At 37.7% G+C, this 18,355-nt stretch overlaps 1 protein-coding gene across 1 annotated transcript in view; it reads left to right on the top strand.

The window, feature by feature from the left end:
• Positions 1-18,355, top strand: part of SPATA16 (spermatogenesis associated 16) — a 349,005-nt gene that overhangs the window by 236,780 nt on the left and 93,870 nt on the right. Inside the window, exon 5 of the mRNA XM_056110646.1 lies at positions 5,736-5,883. Coding sequence (XP_055966621.1) covers positions 5,736-5,883 — 148 coding nt within the window. The remainder of the gene's footprint in view (positions 1-5,735; positions 5,884-18,355) is intronic.

Here is an 18,355-nt window from a genome sequence, read left to right as displayed (position 1 = left end):
TCTGCACACGTGCAACATTCATGAATATCAAAGAAACACACGTTTTGGGAAAGAATGACTCAGCTGCAAAAAATATTTGTCAAATTAAAATATCATTTTAGGGGCTGGAGTAGTAGCACAGCGTGTAGGGCGTTTGCCTTGCACACGATAGACCCAGGTTCGATTCGCAGCATCCCCTATAGTCCCTTGAGCAACACCAGGAGTGATTCCCTGAGTGCAAAGCCAGGAGTAACCCCTGAGCATCGCTGGGTGTGACCCAAAAAGCAAAAAAAAAAAATGTTTTATTGTAGCCTCCGTCTTTATAAAGTTTTAGTAAGCTGAAGTTCCTTACCCAATCTCTTCCTCAATATTTTATTTTCAAAGTGAAGAAAAATCCTTGACTAAAAACTTTAAAAATTTAATAACATCAGGGGCCAGAGCACAATATATTACAGTGGGTACTTGACCTTCCATGCAGCCAACTCAATTTTGATTCCTGGCATCTCATATGGCCCCCCAAGCACCACTAAGAGTAATTTCTGAGTGCAAAGTCAGGAGTAAGCCCTCACCATTGCCAGGTGTGACCCAAAAACAAACCAAAAATCATGTCAAAATTTATAGACTTATTTTAATATATGTGACATATTATAGGGCTGGAGCGATAGCACAGCAGGTAGGGTGTTTGCCTTGCACACGGCCAACCCAGGTTCAATCCCTCTGTCCATCTCAGAGAGCCCAGCCAGCTACAGAGAATCCTACCCACACAGCAGAGCCTGGCAAGCTCCCTGTGACTTATTTAATATGCCAAAAACAATAACTACAAGTCTCACAATGGAGACATTACTGGCACTCGCTCGTGCAAATTGATGAACAATGGGAGGACAGTGCTACAGTGACATATTACTAATGTCATAAAAATTACATATTACAAATGACATAAAACAAATGTCCTAGTTTCTTTAAAATACACTAAGTACAGGACCAGAGAGATAAAACAGTGGATAAAGCATTTATCCCTGGCCAACCCAGGTTCAATCTCAGCACTGCATATGGTTCCCTGAGCACAGAACCAGGTGTAATTCCTAAGCATCTCAAGGCATGGCCAAAAATCAAGCAACAACAACAATGACAAAACTATGTGTAACACTTCTATTATTACAGATTAAGCTTAGATAAAAGGCAAGCTCAGCTCTAAATGTTTGAATTGTATATGAAAATAAATATAATCATATATTATTCCATCCCTTCACAAAAACAATGAGAAATAGATTCAAAGTCTAAAGACTGCCTAACTCTGGAAGAAAAAATAATAATTATACATTAAAATGAAGAAAAAACATAACAAAAAAAAACCCTACCTACACTACTTCAAGATATAAAATAAGGACAACAGCAAACATAGAAACACATTCTCCTGCTCTTGGATTTGGAAATCAACACCAACAAAATGGCAATTTTTTTAAAGCACTATACAGATTTAATGCTGTCCTTATAAGGAGACTCATGATAATTTTTTTAAAAAAATACATTAAAACTCCTTAAATTCATTTGGAACAAGAGACCCTCACAAATAGCTAAAGCAGTTCTTGGGGAAAAGAATATGGGAGGCATCATCTTCCCTAGCTTCAAACTGTACTACAAAACAGTAGTAATTAAAACAGCATGGTACAGAATATAGACCCTCAGATAAATAGAGTTGAATATCCTGACACAGACCCTCAACGATATGATCATTTTCTTTGATAAGTAGCGCTAAATATGAAGTGAAACAAGGAAATCATTCAACAAGTGGTGCTGGGAATATGGACAACTCAAAAAAAAAAAAAAAAACAAGAACAACCAGTACTGATGTAGACACTGAGAGAAAGAGACTCATTCATTGCCAGTGTGAATGCTAATTGATCCAGCCTTTTTGGAGAGCAATATGAGCATTCCTCAAAAAAACTAGAAATTCAGCTTTCTTATGATCCAGCATCCACTATTCCTGGGAGAATATACCCTAAGGGCCAAAAACACACTGCAGAAAAGCCATCTTCACTCTTCCTATGTTTGCTACAACACTATTCACAATAACCAGAATCTGTTAACAACCCAAGTGCCTAAGACAGATGACTGGATAAAGAAACTGTGGCACATCTACACAATGGAATACTACACAGTCACAAGGAAAAATTAGGTCACGAAATTTGCTTTTACATGGCTGAACATGAAGAGTATCATGGGGAGTGAAATGACTCAGAGGGAGACAGATAGACATAGAATGATTGCACTCATTTGCGGGATATTTTAAAAAAGCAGAGTATGAGACTAATACCCAAAGAGAATAGATATAGGGACTTGCAGGACTGGCTCACAGTTGGAAGCTTGCCACAAGTGTGGGTGTAGGAGGGAAATTAGGACAGAAAAGGATCCACTATGACAGGGACAGTCGGAAATGATCACTCTGGGCAAGAACTTAGCGCTGAAAGGAGGAAAAGGAACATACATGCGAATGTTTTACTGACTGTGTTGTAAATCACAATGCATAAAAAAGAGAAAGAGACAGAGAGAGAGGAAAGATAGAGAGAAAAGTTTTTACCATAGAGACAGGCTGGAGGGCTGAGGGGTAGCGGCAAGGAAACTAGGGACATTGGTGGTGGGAAATGTACACTGGTGAAGGGAAAGATAAGTTATCTGAACATTTTATGACTGAAACCCAATCACTAACAGCTTTGTAACTGTGCATCTCATGGTAAATTAAATTTAAAAAATTTAAAAAGTATTGTCATCTGATTCTCATCTTTATCCTATGGTGCAGTATTTACTCTTGGGATATGAAAATTTCCTTTGAGAAAGTATCTCCATGGAGAATTTAATTTTCTTGTTGTTGTCAATACATTCTGCTCTCACCACTTTCTTACCCTTCTTCGGGATGAAGGGCAGAAGTCACAAAAGAACCCCCATTTCTATTGGCAGTGAATGCAGAGGAAGGCCACTATCAGCATGTTCTCTTCTGTGAAGAGCTCTACAAAAGTCTGAATGCAGTTCTTTGTGCATCCAGCCAAGATTACTGAACCTTAAATGAGCAGATCAAGCTGCCACACAAAAACAGCACTTCTGTCACTTGCAAGAAAAAAAAAAGCTGGTGCAAGCTCTTGGGCACAAGACTTCACCATCCCTGCTGTGAACTAGCATAGCTAGCCAACCTGCCAGCAGTGACCTAAGCTGCCAACAGTTGGAAAGAAATGGAAGGAAAGAGTGTTTTCTTCTATATGGGCCTTATTGGGATACAGTTAATGACTTTCTAGATGAAAAATGGGGCATTAAGTACCTTCACTGACTTTATTTTTTAATACTGTCCCCCAAGTTATTGAGAGACACTATCAAAAAAGTTGTTTGGGTATTGGAACTATTTGAACTATGACCCTCTGGAAGAACTAAACCCATTGTTCCCGAGTGTGGTTACATTTGCAAATAGAACCTTTAAAAGGTAACTTAACTAAAATGAGGTTTATAATGGCCTTTGATCTAAAGTGACTAGTGTCCTTACAAAAAGAGATTAGGAGACAAACATACACAGGGGGAAAATCATATGAAGACACAAAAAATTCTACAGGACAATCCACAACCAAGGAGACAGAGCTAAGGGAACCAACCTCAGAGACACACCAAAACCACATTTTTCAACCTGTGGTACTGAGAAAAGATAAATTTCTCTCTCACAGGCTTAGGTACCAATTATACTTGGGGGTTTTTTTTTGGGGGGGGGGGGCTATGGCATCCCAAGTAATAGGAACTAACAGCTTATCTAAGACAGTGATGTAGGATCACTGCCTTAGGATTGAAGTCTAACACAGCTTCCTCTACACTGTGTGCTTCTAGAGGTAGCCAAGGGAGGCATTGACATGCTTGGTCTAGATAAACTATCCCAGTAGTGACCATATGAAACCACTAAGCTAAAGAAATTATTTCTCTTTTATTAAAATTTTTTTAAGCTAGAGAAATTATTTCTCCTGCTACATACAAAAAAAAAATCTTCAGTTTTTGGCAGGAAGTACCAGAAGAACCAGATACCTAAATACCTTGTTTGAGATGTTAGCCACATCCATGAGTTCCAGAGCTCTGACTGAATCCGTCACTTGTTAGCCTCCCAGCATTGGCATCCGTCTCTCAGCACACTGAGGGACTGCACCCTCACGGCCCATCTCTACCTCCAAGTGCTAGCTCTGTGTTTGGCAATATTGCAACTTATTTCCTCCTTTCAGTTTCCTGAGCCTGGAACGGACAGTGTTGTGAGCTATTTCAAGTCTTTAATTTGCCAATTCAGAAATTTGCCAAACTTTCTTTAGACATTTGCTCCACGACAAACTTAAAATGAAAGATAGAAAATTCTCATCGTTTTAGTCCAAGCCTACAACCAAGGTTTAGTATATTTGGTGTTGGGGGACACCTGGTGGTTCTCAGAATAGATAGATACTTAGATAGATAGATAGAGAGAGAGAGAGAGAGAGAGAGAGAGAGAGAGAGAGAGAGATAGATAGATAGATAGATAGATAGATAGATAGATAGATAGATGATAGATCGATCCAGCTTCAGAGTCCAGGATCACTCCCACCAGTGCTTGGATGATGATGATTGTTCATGGCCTTTAGCATGCAAAGGGTATGTTCCTGTCCTCTGAGCTGTCTCTCTAGCCTCACAAAGTTCTTTGCACACACATAAATGATCCTTGAAACCGTTTGAAGTTACTGACAAAAGAAATAGACAATGAAGAAGCTAAGCCTTTTAATTTAAAGTCAACTCAAAGCTTTTAGATCACTAGGAATCTTGTTTATTAAATACTATGTCAGTAATAGTAGAAATTGCTGTTAGTTAAGTGTTTTCTTTGTTGGAAAGTTCAAACCTATTATATTTTTTCTTCTTGGCTGTTGGCACTTTCAGTTGTCAGGAAGAAAATGATTCCTATAAATAAATAGAATTTTTATAATATGCTTTTATGCTATTTTCAGAAAAATGAGATAACTTATAGACACTTCCACTTTTTATTCAATGTTCAAGCCTCATTAGAAGGTAAAGTTGTAGGAAAGAAATAAATTCCTTTTAAAACTTCACATAACTTTCTTTTAGTTCTGTTACAAATAGTAATGGACCTAGTTAAAACAGGAAGCTTGGGGTGACGGCAGGACTTGATCAAGAATATTGCATGAGCAAAGATGACTTAAAGGAATTCTTAAATAGCTAAATCCATCTCCTGTGTCTTTTCTGATCTGGAAAGAAGGGAATTTTTGCTAAAGGAAGTTAAGGAAGATTTTTCATTTTCCTAAAGACTTTTCTAAATATTAGAAGAAGAAAAAAGCCAGTTTGTCTAACTTGTGCTATTTATAGAAAAATACTTAAATCTAGATATTTAAATTCATTGTTAAGTATAAATTGCTCATCAGTGTCTATTTGCAAGGTAATTATGTTAGACTTAAGAATATGATTTTTTAAATCAAGTAAAAAATGACACCTTAGAATTTTTATTTTTATCTTAAAGCAAACTCAGTTTAGAAGTGTCTATTTACAAACTTTTCATTTAATTGGTTTTCTTAATATGAAATAGTATTTCCAGAACTAATTAAAATTTCATTCTTATGAATATTCAAGACAAAAAATACCTTATCTTTGCAGCACAGTATATAGATTTTTAAATCATCCATAAAGGTAATTATATTTTTACGTTCTTAAAAAGTTATATATTCTTCCTGATGCCAAATGGGTTGTTTGCTTCTTCTCAGGCCATGATTGAAGAAGCTATCACAAGAGCAGAATCTTTTTCAGTCATGTACACACCTTTTGCAACAAAAATCAGAGAAGATAAAATAGAAAAAGTAAAAGAAGTTTTCACAAAAACCCATCCTGCATATGTGGAATATATCTACACTGGTAAGACTCATTATCTTCGTATTATTAGCTGTAATTTTAATTCCATGGAAACAAGTGCAGGGACTGGGGATATAGCTCAGCCGTAATAGTAATTACTAAGTAATGCAAGACTTGCCTTGCATGTGTGAGGCCCTGTGTTTGATTCTAAGCACTGCAGAAATAAACAATCGGGACAAATAAGTCATTTCTGGCTATTCACTTCTTATTTGTTTAGACAAACAACAAATATGTTATCAAATTTAATCCGTTAAAACGGGAAGATATTTTATGGTTTTAAGTAAAAATAACCCTAGATAAGTAGAATACAGTATTTCTTGTGTCTTCATGTTTCTATATTTTAAGAGGTGGGAGTAAAGTCTAGAAAATCTTTTTGTTTGGTTTTAATTTAAAAAGAAGAGCCTATAATAAAATGCTATATTTCTTCAAGTCTGTAATCAACAAATAAAATGATGATAGTATTTTCTGAAAATTGGATTTTTTTTTTGTCAGTGCCTGATATTTCTAATTTCCTTCCTGAATCTGCCTAACCCCTGAAGCCCTTTCCCTTAGTTCTTACTTAGATCACTGCTATCCAAATGAGATCTGAGCAGCCCCTGTACAAAGAAAGTACAACACTGGCATCATCTTTTTGTTTTAGGATGCCACTTGCTCTCTTACTCAACATTCAAAAATGTTCTTTTTCTTTTTCTTTTTTTTTTTTTTTTTTGCTTTTTTGGGTCACACCTGGCGATGCACAGGGGTTATTCCTGGCTCTGCATTCAGGAGTTACTCCTGGTGGTGCTCAGGGGACCATATGGGATGCTGGGAATCAAACCCGGGTTGGCCGCGTGCAAGGCAAACGCCCTACCCGCTGTGCTATCTCTCCAGCCCCCCAAAATGTTCTTTAGCCATTTACTATATACCAACTGTTATTCCGAATAAAGAATATTTCCAGGGCCAGAGAGAAAGTGCAGTTGGATGGCTGCTTGCCTGGTTGCAGCCAATTCAAGTTCTACCCCTGATATTGCTCCCGGTGTCCTGAGTCCTGCCAGGAATGACCAGGAAACAGATCTAGGAGTAAGCCCTAAGCACAGGTGAGTGTGAAACAAAAAGCAAAGAACAACAGCAAAGAAAAAGGGGGAGGGAGTTCCTCATACTACATTGCCGTTCAAAATTTACTGTTGCAACATTAACAAAATTTCTAAATGTGCATACTTAATATCAATCCACCAATCCTTGATTTCTTTCTTCAGAACTTGAGATAAACCAAAGATTTATGTGATTAATAATGTATTCCTTTACAGAACACTTTTAAGGTATTAGGCTATGTATTTATTTTCCTTCATTATTTATTAACTCATAAAGTAAATAGATGCTTTTCACTTGGAAGCAATAAAATAACAACCAGAGAAAGTAAATTTTTTTTTAGAAATTCGTGGCAAATCCATGGCAACTGGTTTTGTATTTGAGCCTACATCATTACCAGGGGTAAGACAAAAGCATTCAGGTTAGGAACTTTATAGTCTTTTCTTCACAATTTTTTCAGAGAAAAAAATGATAAACATAACTGGTGATTATTGAACAGTGACTTTTAAAGAGTTAGAATTTGAAAGAGAAATTCAATAGGAAACAGATGAGAAAAAAGAATTCACAAAGACTTTATGCTTCAATGTCCTTTGATCCTTATTTTTGTATTGAGTATTTTATAAGGAAAATAAATCAGAAATCATATTTTATATTGTTATAAAGTGCATATCTTTTTATCATGCATATTTAAGGGCTTATATGAAATTAATAGCACCCAAAAATCATTTATACCTAGTGTCATGAAAATAAAATTCAGCTATTTTCATTTCTTCTCTCAGATTCATTGGTAATGAGAAATTCATTGAGCAGATCCTCTTGCTAATTCTTCTACTGGTAGAATGAGTTTAGTTATATTTAACCTTTACAAAAAATGCTATGAAGATTAATTAATACTTAGGAAGCACTATTGCTATTAAGAGTTTAGAAACAATAATAACATTAATGAGTCAGATTCATGTTTCATGTAACTCCATCAAACTTGTTATCAAGATGAATTATGATCTGTTGGCAAGGCAATTCTTGCTAAAGGATCTTATACTTTGGAAGAGAAGATAATTATAAGTTACTAGTGATTATTTCTAGTATTTTATAATTACTAATTGTTTGAGTATGACAGTGCTATATGAGAACCTAGTGATGAAAGATACAGCTTCCAGAGAGAAAGGGAGATGCATTGATGATAGTCTAGAATTTTTAATTTTCTTGGGACCAGATAGGTTCTCTGCTGTCTGGAACCTGTGCTTTAGATTAACAGGATTATTGCATCAAGACATTGCTTGTCTCTGTTGTAAATGATAGAAGGGTATTTCTCAGCATCGTTGCTGGAAGATGAAGAAACTACTGTTACTAACTGTATGTGCACATTGCTAAGGACAAATTTTTTTCCTCCAGAAAATGCCAAGGTGAGCAGGGTACAAAGCACTGAAAGGAGGAGGCCAAACATTATCTTTGTCTTCTGAATATCTCTCATAGGAAGTGCAGAGTAGTGATGATTAGCACATTTATCAGTATCCAAAAATAATAGATTAAAAAAGTGAGTCACACAAATATGGGGCAGAGAAATTGGTACTTCCCCCAAACCACTTATCTCTCTTCAAGATAGAATTTCAGAAATTACCTCTGCCAATAATGCATTCAGTTACTTTTTTCAAAAAATAGTAGGAAGCAGGTGTGACCAGATAATCACACAACATGTATGTACAAACATGGAACTTTTTATTTTACCTACCTGTAGGTAAAACATTGTTGTCTTATCCAGAGCCAAAAAATGGGGGGTGTCCTATTTCAGGGGACTCCTTGGCACCATTTCCAATAATTACTAAATTTACTCTCTGTTAATACAATTCCTTAACTTTCTGCCTCTGCCTTTACCCTGGTCTGGTTTCAACATTCATGGAGCGGAAGGATATCCCATATTCATTGAAGTTTAGCTTCTTCTTGTGAAGTAAGACTTATGCTCATACTGGTGCTGATAAAAGTGCTAGTACAAATACAAATTAAGTTCAAATACAAATTGAGGGATGTTATGGGCTTATTAATGTGACAGTTGCTCATCCTAAGGATGCTTTCTCATATAAATGCTTCATCCCACCATACAAAAATGTCATCACCACCATACAAATCGACCTAACCTTGAGCCATTCTCTAAGATTACCTCATCCTCACAGAATGCTGGCTTGCGATCCCCATCACCTTCTGAATCTTACTCTATAAATCTCTTCTCCATTGGATTCTGAGTCATTTTCAAACGTCTTTTCAAGTGGCTATGTTACACTACTGTTTCTCTTCTTTCTTTCTGCATGTTCTGTAATCCCACAATCCTCAGAATACAGACAAGTAGTACTAAGTGGTACTAGGTGGTTTGCACATACTTACCTATCAAACAGATATTGACAATACATATTGCAAATAATATTTTAGATAATGACAGAATATAGCTTCCCCTGGGGGCTGGTGGGGTAGTACTTGCACTCATCTGACAGGTTTGTTCGTCATTTTTTAAACATTTTTAAATATAAATTTTTATTTTTTATTAGTGAAACACCATGAGGTATAGTTGTAGACTAGCATACTTTCCTGCTTGAGTTTCAGTTATACAATGATCAAGAACTGATCCCACCACCAGTGCCCACTCTCTACCACCACCAATGATCCCAGTAGCCCTTCCACCCCCCAACCCATCCCCCACCACCCCACTGCGCCTCTGCAGGGAATTCCCTTTTGCTCACTCTTTTCTTTAAGGTGCTGTAGTTTGCAATATAGGTATTGAGTAGCCATAGTTTTCGGTTTGTAGTTTACCTTTCAGCACGCATCTCACATCCCCAGCGAGTTCTCAAAACATCCTTTCCTTGGTGTTTCCTTCTCTGTCTGAGCTGTCTTTCCCTCCAGCATGTGCTGCCAGCTTGCAACCAAGGAGCAGACCTCCTGGCACTTATCTCAAGTATTCTTGGGTGTTCGACTCCCATTCTGTTACTTTATATTCCCCAGATGAGTGCAGTCTTTATATGCGTATCCTTCTGTTTCTGGCTCATTTCACTTAGCATGATATTTTCCAAGTAGAACCACTTGTATGTAAACTTCATTACTTTATCTTTTCTAACAGCTGCATAGTATTCCTTTATGTAGATGTACCAAAGTTTCTTTAACCAGTCATCTGTTCTTGGGCACTCAGGCTTTTTCCAAATTTTGGCTATTGTGAACATTGCAGCAATGAACATACAAGTGAAGATGTCATTATGACTGTACGTTTTTGCCTCTCCAGGATATATTCCCAGGAGTGGTATTGCTGGGTCAAATAGGAGCTCAATTTCTAATTTTTTGAGAATCGTCCATACTGTTTTCCAAACGGGCTGAACCAGTTGGCATTCCCAGAAGCAGTGAAGGAGGGTACCTTTCTCACCACTTCCACGCCAACACCGATTGTTTTATTTCTTTTGTATGTGGGCCAGTCTCTGTGGTGTGAGATGATATCTCATTGTTGTTTTGATCTACATCTCCCTGATCATTAGTGTTGTAGAGCATTTTCTCATGTGCCTTTTTGCCATCGAATTTCTTCTTTGAGAGAGTTTCTGTTCATTTTGTTGCCCCATTTTTTTTATGAGGTTGGATGATTTCTCCTTGTAGAATTCAACCAGTGCTTTGTATATCCTTGATATCAATCCCTTGTCGGATGGGTATTGGGTGAATATCCTTTCCCATTCTGTAGACTGTCTTTGTATTTTGGTCACTATTTCTTTTCAGGTGCAGAAACTTCTTAGTTTAAGATAGTCCCATTAGTCAATCTCTGTTTTCACTTGCTTGGCCAGTGGCATGACACCTTTGAAGATACCATTAGCTACAGTGTCATGTAGGGTTTTGACAACCTTGTCTTCAATGTACCTTATGGATTCCAGTCTGATGTTGAGGTTTTTAATCCATTTTAATCTTACTTTTGTTCATGGTGTTAGGTAGAGATCTGAGCCCATTTCTTTGCATGTAGCTGTCCAGTTTTGCCAGCACCATTTGATAAGGTGGATTTCCTTGTTCCACTTCACATTTCTTGCTCCGTTATCAAAAACTAGATGATCATATGTTTGGGGGGACGTGTCGGTATATCCAACCCTGTTCCATTGGTCTGAGGCTCTTTCATTGTTCCAGTACCATGCTGTTTTTAATTATTACTGCTTTGTAGTAGATTTCGAGGTTGGGGAGCTTTATTCCTCACATTTTCTTTTTCCCACGAATTACTTTAGCTATCCGTGGATGCTTATTGTTCCATATGAATTTTAGGAGTGTTTGCTCCATTTCTTTGAAGAATGTCATGGGTATCGTTATAGGGATTGCATTGAATTTGTACATTGCTTTGGGGAATATTGCCATTTTGACAATGTTAATTCTCCTGATCCATGAGCAGTAGATGTCTTTCCATTTCCTTATGTTCTCTTTTATTTCCTGAAGTAGCATTTTGTAGTTTTCTTTGTACAGGTTCTTTACTCCCTTAAATTAAGTTGAGTCCTAGGTACTTGATTTTCTGGGGCACAATTGTGAATGGCTTTTTTTTATGTCACTTTCTTCTCTCTCATTGTTTGCATATAGGAAAGCCATGGACTTTTGGGTATTGATTTTATAGCCTGAAACTTTACTATACAAGTCTATTCATTCTAGGAGTTTCCTGGTAGAGGTTTTAGAGATCTCTTAGTATCATATCATCTGTGAATAGTGAGAGCTTGATTTCTTCCTTTCCTACCTGAATGCCCTTAATATCTTTTTCTTGTCTAATCGCTATTGCAAGTACTTCCAGTACTATTAAAGAGCAGTGGAGATAGTGGGCATCCTTGTCTCGTCCCTTATCTTAGAGGGAAGGCTCTCAGTTTTTCCCCATTGAGGATGATACTTGCTGTAGGCTTGCGGTAGATGGCTTTAACGATATTGAGAAAAGTCCCTTCTGTACCCATTTTGGCGAGGGTTTTCATCATATACGGGTGCTGGATCTTGTTGAATGCTTTCTCTGCACCTATTTTGGCGAGGGTTTTCATCATAAACGGGTACTGGAACTTGTTGAATGCTTTCTCTGTATCTATTGATATGATCCTATGGTTTTTATCTTTTCTTTGGTTGATATGATGGATTATGTTGACTGATTTCTGAATGTTAAACCATCCTTGCATCCCCGAGATGAAACACACTTGGTCATGGTGTATGATCTTTTTAATTTATTTTTAAATTGAATCACCATGAGATACAGTTTCAAAGATTTCATAATTGGATTTCAGTCATATGATGTTCCAACACAACCCATCCATCCACCACCCATCTCTCCACCAGTGTATATTTCTCACCACCAATATCTCCCATAATCTTCCTGCCCCCACCCCAGCCTACATCTATGGCAGGCACTTCTCTCTCTCTCTATCTCTCTCTCCCTTCCTCCCTCTCTCTTCTTTTAAGCATTATGGTTTGAAATACAAATACTGAGAGGCCATTATGTTTGTTCCTTTACCCACTTTCAGCACGCATTTCCCAGAGTGATTCCTTCCAACCATCATTGTCATAATTTTCCCTTCTCTGTTCCAACTTCCCTCTCCCCTAACCCTTGAGGCAGACTTCCAAACCTTGATCATTTGTCCTGGCCCTTTTTTGTACTATGCTTGGATGTTTGTCTCATACTATGTTACTATGTTGTTTGTTGTTGTTTTATTGTATATCTCACAAACGAGTGCAATAATTCTTTGCCTGTTCTTCTCGTTCTTCTTCTTCTGACTTACTTCACTCAGGATGATACTATGTCCATCCATTTATAAGTGAATTTCATGACATCATTTTTCTAATAGCTGTATAATAGTCCATTCTGTAAATATACCATAGTTTCTTTAACCAGTCATGTTTTCTCAGGCACTCTCATGTTGGTTCCAGATTCTGGAGATTGTGAATAGTGCTACAATGAACATACAAATGCATGTATCATTTCTGCTGTGTGTTTTTGCTTGCCCAGGCATATTCCCAGAAGTTGTATTGCTGAGTCACACAGAAACTCAATTTCAAGTTTTTTGAGGAATACCCATATTGTTTTCCAAAAAGACTGGATCAGAGGGCATTCTCACCATCAGAGAATGAGAGTCTCTTTCACCCCGCATTCACACCAGCACTGGTTTTTCTTATTCTTTTTGATGTGTGCCAATATCTGTGGTGTAAGGTGATATCTCATTGACTTGATCTGCATCTCACTGATGATTATCAATGCAGAACTTTTTTCATATGCTTTTTGGCCACTTGTATTTCATTTTTTAAATATTTATGTTGAATCACCGTGAGATAGACCCTTATAAAGCTGTTTATGATTAGATTTCAGTCACACAATATTCTAACACTGATCCCTTCACCAGTGTACATTTCCTACACCAGTGTCCCCAGGTTCCTTCCATCACCTCACCGACCGCCATTTTTACTTCTTCTTTGAAAAATTTTCTGTTCACCTCCCCATTTTTTGATTGGTTGAAGGTTTTTTCCTTATAAAGTTCTACCAGTGTCTTATATATCTTGGATATTAACCTTTTGGGCTGGAGTGATAGCACAGCGGTAGGGTGTTTGCCTTGCACACAGCCAACATGGCCAACTCGAGTTCGATTCCTCTGCCCCTCTTGGAGAGCCCGGCAAGCTACCGAGAGTATCTCGCCCGCACGGCAGAGCCTGGCAAGCTACCCATGATGTACTCAATATGCCAAACACATTAACAACAAGTCTCATGATAGAGACGTTACTGGGCCTGCTCTAGCAAATCAATGAACAAAGGGAGGACCGTGATTAACCTTTTATCTGATGAGTATTGGGTCAATTTTTTTCCATCATTGGGATGTCTCTATCTTGGTCACCATATCATTTGAGGGGCAGAAGCTTCTTACCTTAATATTGTCCAATTTGTTTATCTTTGCTTCCACTTGCTAGGTCAGGCATGCTTCATCTTTAAAGATGCCTTTAGCTTCAATGTCATGTAGGACTCTGCCTATGCTTCCCCTCATGTACTTTATGGATTCAGGTCTGATATTTAGATCTTCAATCCATTTTGATCTGACTTTTGTGCCTAGCGTTAGACAGAGGTCTGAGTTCATTTTTTTGCATGTAGCTGTCTGTCCAGTTTTCCCAGAACCATTTGTTGAACAAGCTTTTCTTGCTACACTTCACATTTTTTACTTCTTTGTCAAAGACTAAGCGATCATATACTTGAGGGTCTGTGTCAATGTATTCAACTCAATTCCATTGGTCTGAGGGTCTGCCTTTCTTCCAATACCATACTGTTTTAATTACTACCACTTTGTAGTGCAGTTTTAAGTTGGGGAAGGTGAGGCCTTCCATCTTATTTCTCCCAAGGATTGCTTTAACTATTCGTGGGGGGTTATTGTTCCAGATAAATTTCAGGAGTGTTTTGTCTATTTCTTTGAAAAATGTCATGGGTATCCTTATAAGGACTGCATTGAATCTTTACAGTGCTTTGGGGAGTATTGCTGTTTTGACAATGTTAATCCTTCTTATCTTTGATGAGGAAATGTGTCTCCATTCCCTCATGTCCTCTTTTATTTCCTGAAATAGTGTTTTTTATTTTTCTTTGTGCAGGTCTTTATCCCCTTAATTAAGCTGATTTTGAGGTATTTGATTTTCTGAGGCGCAGTTGTGAACCAGATTGTTTTTCTTTTATTGTGCTCTTCTCTTTCATTTATGTATGTGGGAAAGCCATGAACTTTTGCGTATTGATTTTGAAACTTGCCACTTTACTACACAAACCTATTGTTTCTAGGTGCAGTCTTGAGGATTTTCTTAGTATCATGTCATCTGCAATTAGCGATAGTTTGACTTTATCCTTTCCTATCTGGATGCCCTTAACATTTTTTTCTGCCTAACTGCTATGGCAAGTAGTTCCAGCACTATATTGAATAGATGTGGTTAGAGTGGGGAACCTAGTCTTGTCTCTGATCTTATAGGGAAGGCTTTTAGTTTTTTTTACATTGAGAATAATGCTTGCTATGGGCTTGTGTCTTTGACTATACCGAAGAAAATTCCTTCATCTCCTTTTTTCTTAAATTTTATCATAAATGAGTGCTGAATATTGTCAAATACTTTCTCTGCATCAATATGTTTTTGTCTTAACCATATCAATATGGTTATTGATCAATATGGTTATTGATATGATGTATTATGTTGATTGACTTGCTAGTGTTAAACTATCCTTGCATCCCTGAGATGAATCTTACTTGGCCATGGTTTATGATCTTTTTGATGAGTTGTTGGATTCTATTTGCTAATATTTTATTGAGGATCTTTGAGTCTGCTTTCATCATGGATGCTTAGCTAAAATTCTTTTTTTGTGTGTGGTGTCTCTTCTTTTGTTACCAAAAGTGACATTTGCCAGTGATATTTGCCTTATAGAAACTGGAAGTGTTTCTGTTTATTCAATTTCCTGGAAAAACTTGAACAGGATTGGGAGTAGGTCCTCTTTAAAGGTTTGGAAGAATTCATCAGTTGTTTTGCTCTTCAACACTACATATCATTCTCAAGCACCACTGAGAGTGACACCTGAGTGTACTCAAGAGTAAACCCTGAACGCATTATGGTGTAACGCCTTCCCCCAAAAAATCAACAACAATAATAATATGCATTTTCCTAAGAGAGCATTTGATCTCAGGGTAGATAATTGATTCGAATTTTTCTCTCCCTCCTAGAGAATATTTTCAATGGAAACCTAAGTATTGTTTAGATGGATAGATATCACTGGGGTTAAGGTATTTGATTTGTGCAGAGATAATTCAGGTTTCATCGCTGGCAATACATGTGCCCCTAGAATACCACAAGGAGTAATTCTAAACATGGATCCTGGAGCACTACCAGGTATGATCCAAAATTTAAAAAGAAAGAAAGAAACAAACAAACAAACAAAAAACCCTAAGTACTCACTGTGGAAAGTAAGACTGGCTTTCATTAAACGAATGGTAGAGGAGCCCTAGTGATATTCAGCAGGATGGGCACTTGTCCTGAATGCATTCAGCCTGGGTTCCATTCTCCAGCCTCTCCTTTAACTCCTCCCCACTGCCGCCCCCAAAGGCAGCCAGGAATGATTCATAAATGTAGATCCAGGAGTAATCCCTGAGCATTGCTAGATGTGGCCCCCAACATAAAACAAACAAATAAACAAATGATGGAGGAGGAATTGTATCAAGGATAAGTCACTTGCATTGCATATGGCCAACCAGGTTCTACTCCTGACACCCCACCTGGTTCCCATCAGATCTGATCACTACCAGGTACAACAGGGTGTGGCCCAAAATGCATAAGAATAAAAATGATGGAGGAAAAAGCAAACAATACAATGATTGTTAGAGATATAGAAGAGTTGCCACTGAATGTGACAGAGGCAGGCTAGTTATTTCTAGTTATTTACAAAATGATTTTACTTTCCTCTCAGGCCTATAATTAGAATATATATTCCCAGAATCCCTTCCAGATAGGCAAGTCTTAAGGACTAAGAAATGGCCAATGGACTTTGAGCAGAAATAATATACACCACTGTCAAAACTGGCTCTTAGAACCCTGCAGAGCTCTATTTCTATGACCACAAGTTGAGACAATGAAACTAAAAAAGCTGTAAGATAAGTAAAAGCGTCAACACTTTGAATGATCATTTGAAAGGTCACCTACTTCATGCCCACAAGAACAGAAAAAAATACCTTGCTTACAACTACTCATCTTGTCAAACTAGGTGCCTTGACCCTACTAAACTGAGTTGCCTTACATAATACGGAGGTATCTTCCTGTTCTGTCCACAGTGGCCACAATAGATTCATGCTAATTCAACAACTGAATAAACCCCTTTATGTGCGATAGACTCCATACTCAGAAATACTCAGGAGTTTGTGCACATTCTCTTTTATCTCATGTACTTTTCTCACGGTGGCTGCTCTCGTGCACAGGTGTTTGAAAATACTCTCAAATAACTTTCAGAAGAGATGCTGAAGAGAGAACCCAATAATGTAGTTTTTATTACAAGAGAAATTGAAGTTATATGTAACAATTTAAGTCCTGGGTTTGATCCTCAGCATACCCCCTCAAAAAAATTTTGAGTAAAATAATGAACAAATGAAGGTCATTAAAAAATATGTACCTTGAAGATCTTGGATGAGGAGTGAACCTATCAAGATTTTGCTAGAGAAGAAGTTATTATCATTAAAACTTGGAGATGAACACATCTAATTCTCCCAGCAGGAGCTGGCATATGAGCCTTCAACTCAGAAATTCTGCCCAAATTCCAGGTCACCTTTACCAACTCGGAATAGTGCTGAGTTTATTTTTTTCTTGATACCATGTCAATGCCATGAGTCCAGCTAATGCTGGTAGAGGTGGTGGTGATGAGCAGGAAAAGTATTCACAGTAGACATTCCCCAGTGTACTCCTCCAGCCAGCCCCCAAGCCACACCCACCCTGCTCAGGGATTTCCACAGTAAAGCAGAAGCAAGGGGAGAAATTATAGCAAAGATTATTTTGAGGGGCCATAGCAACAGTATAGCAGGTAAGGCTTTTGCCTTGCATACAGCCGAGCTAGGTTCACTCCTCGGCATCTCGTCTGGTCCACTGAGCACTTTCAGGAATAATTCTTGAGTGCAGAACCAGGAGTAACTCCTGAGTGTTTCTGGTGTGTCCCCAAGAAAATAATATTTTTTCTTTTTAGGTCACCCCTGGCAATGCATAGGGATTACTCCTGGCTCTGCACTCAGGAATTACCCCTGGCGGTGCTCAGAGGACCATATGGGATGCGGGAAATCAAACCCAAGTCGGCCAAGTGCACGGCAAACGCCCTAGCCACCGTGCTACTTCTCCAGCCCCCCCCCCCAAAATAAATTTTAATGCACACAGGTCCATAGGTGTTTAATTTTTTAATTGAAGAAACAACTAAGTGGTTCATTTTGAGAAAAATTCACTCAACCTCAGTAATAGTCACATAGACCATGTTGTTCCTATAACTTCTACGACACTGATGGAGCGTTAAAATTCTTATCTGTTTTGTGAAACAACCATACTTTTATATTCTCGGGAGCTCATGGGATACTCTTTGCCATTTGGGAGGGGTAGGATAAGACCCACCAAAATCTTAAAATCACTGCAAAATAGAACCGTACTGTGCTGTTTTATGGAGAAAAAACAATTACTGAATTTTGAGTAGCATAACTATTCATTTTTCTTGTTTAAGGAAAAATCCAGTTTGATTCATGCAGAGTAGTCAGGGTATATAAAACAAATAATAATTCACCAGCCCTGGAATTATTATGTTTTCATTTATGAAGATTTTGTCTGAGATCTTTATTCATATATTCCAATGAAATAATGCAATTTGTGTAGTTCTTATTCTTGCATGGTTGTATTTTAATAATAATAAAGTAATACAATA

This window comes from Sorex fumeus, unplaced genomic scaffold (assembly GCF_029834395.1).
Source record: "Sorex fumeus unplaced genomic scaffold, SorFum_2.1 ptg000010l, whole genome shotgun sequence".
NCBI classification, from domain to species: Eukaryota; Metazoa; Chordata; class Mammalia; order Eulipotyphla; family Soricidae; genus Sorex; species Sorex fumeus.
Note: the sequence above shows the minus strand (reverse complement) of the source record. Positions and strands in the feature narration are given on the sequence as shown.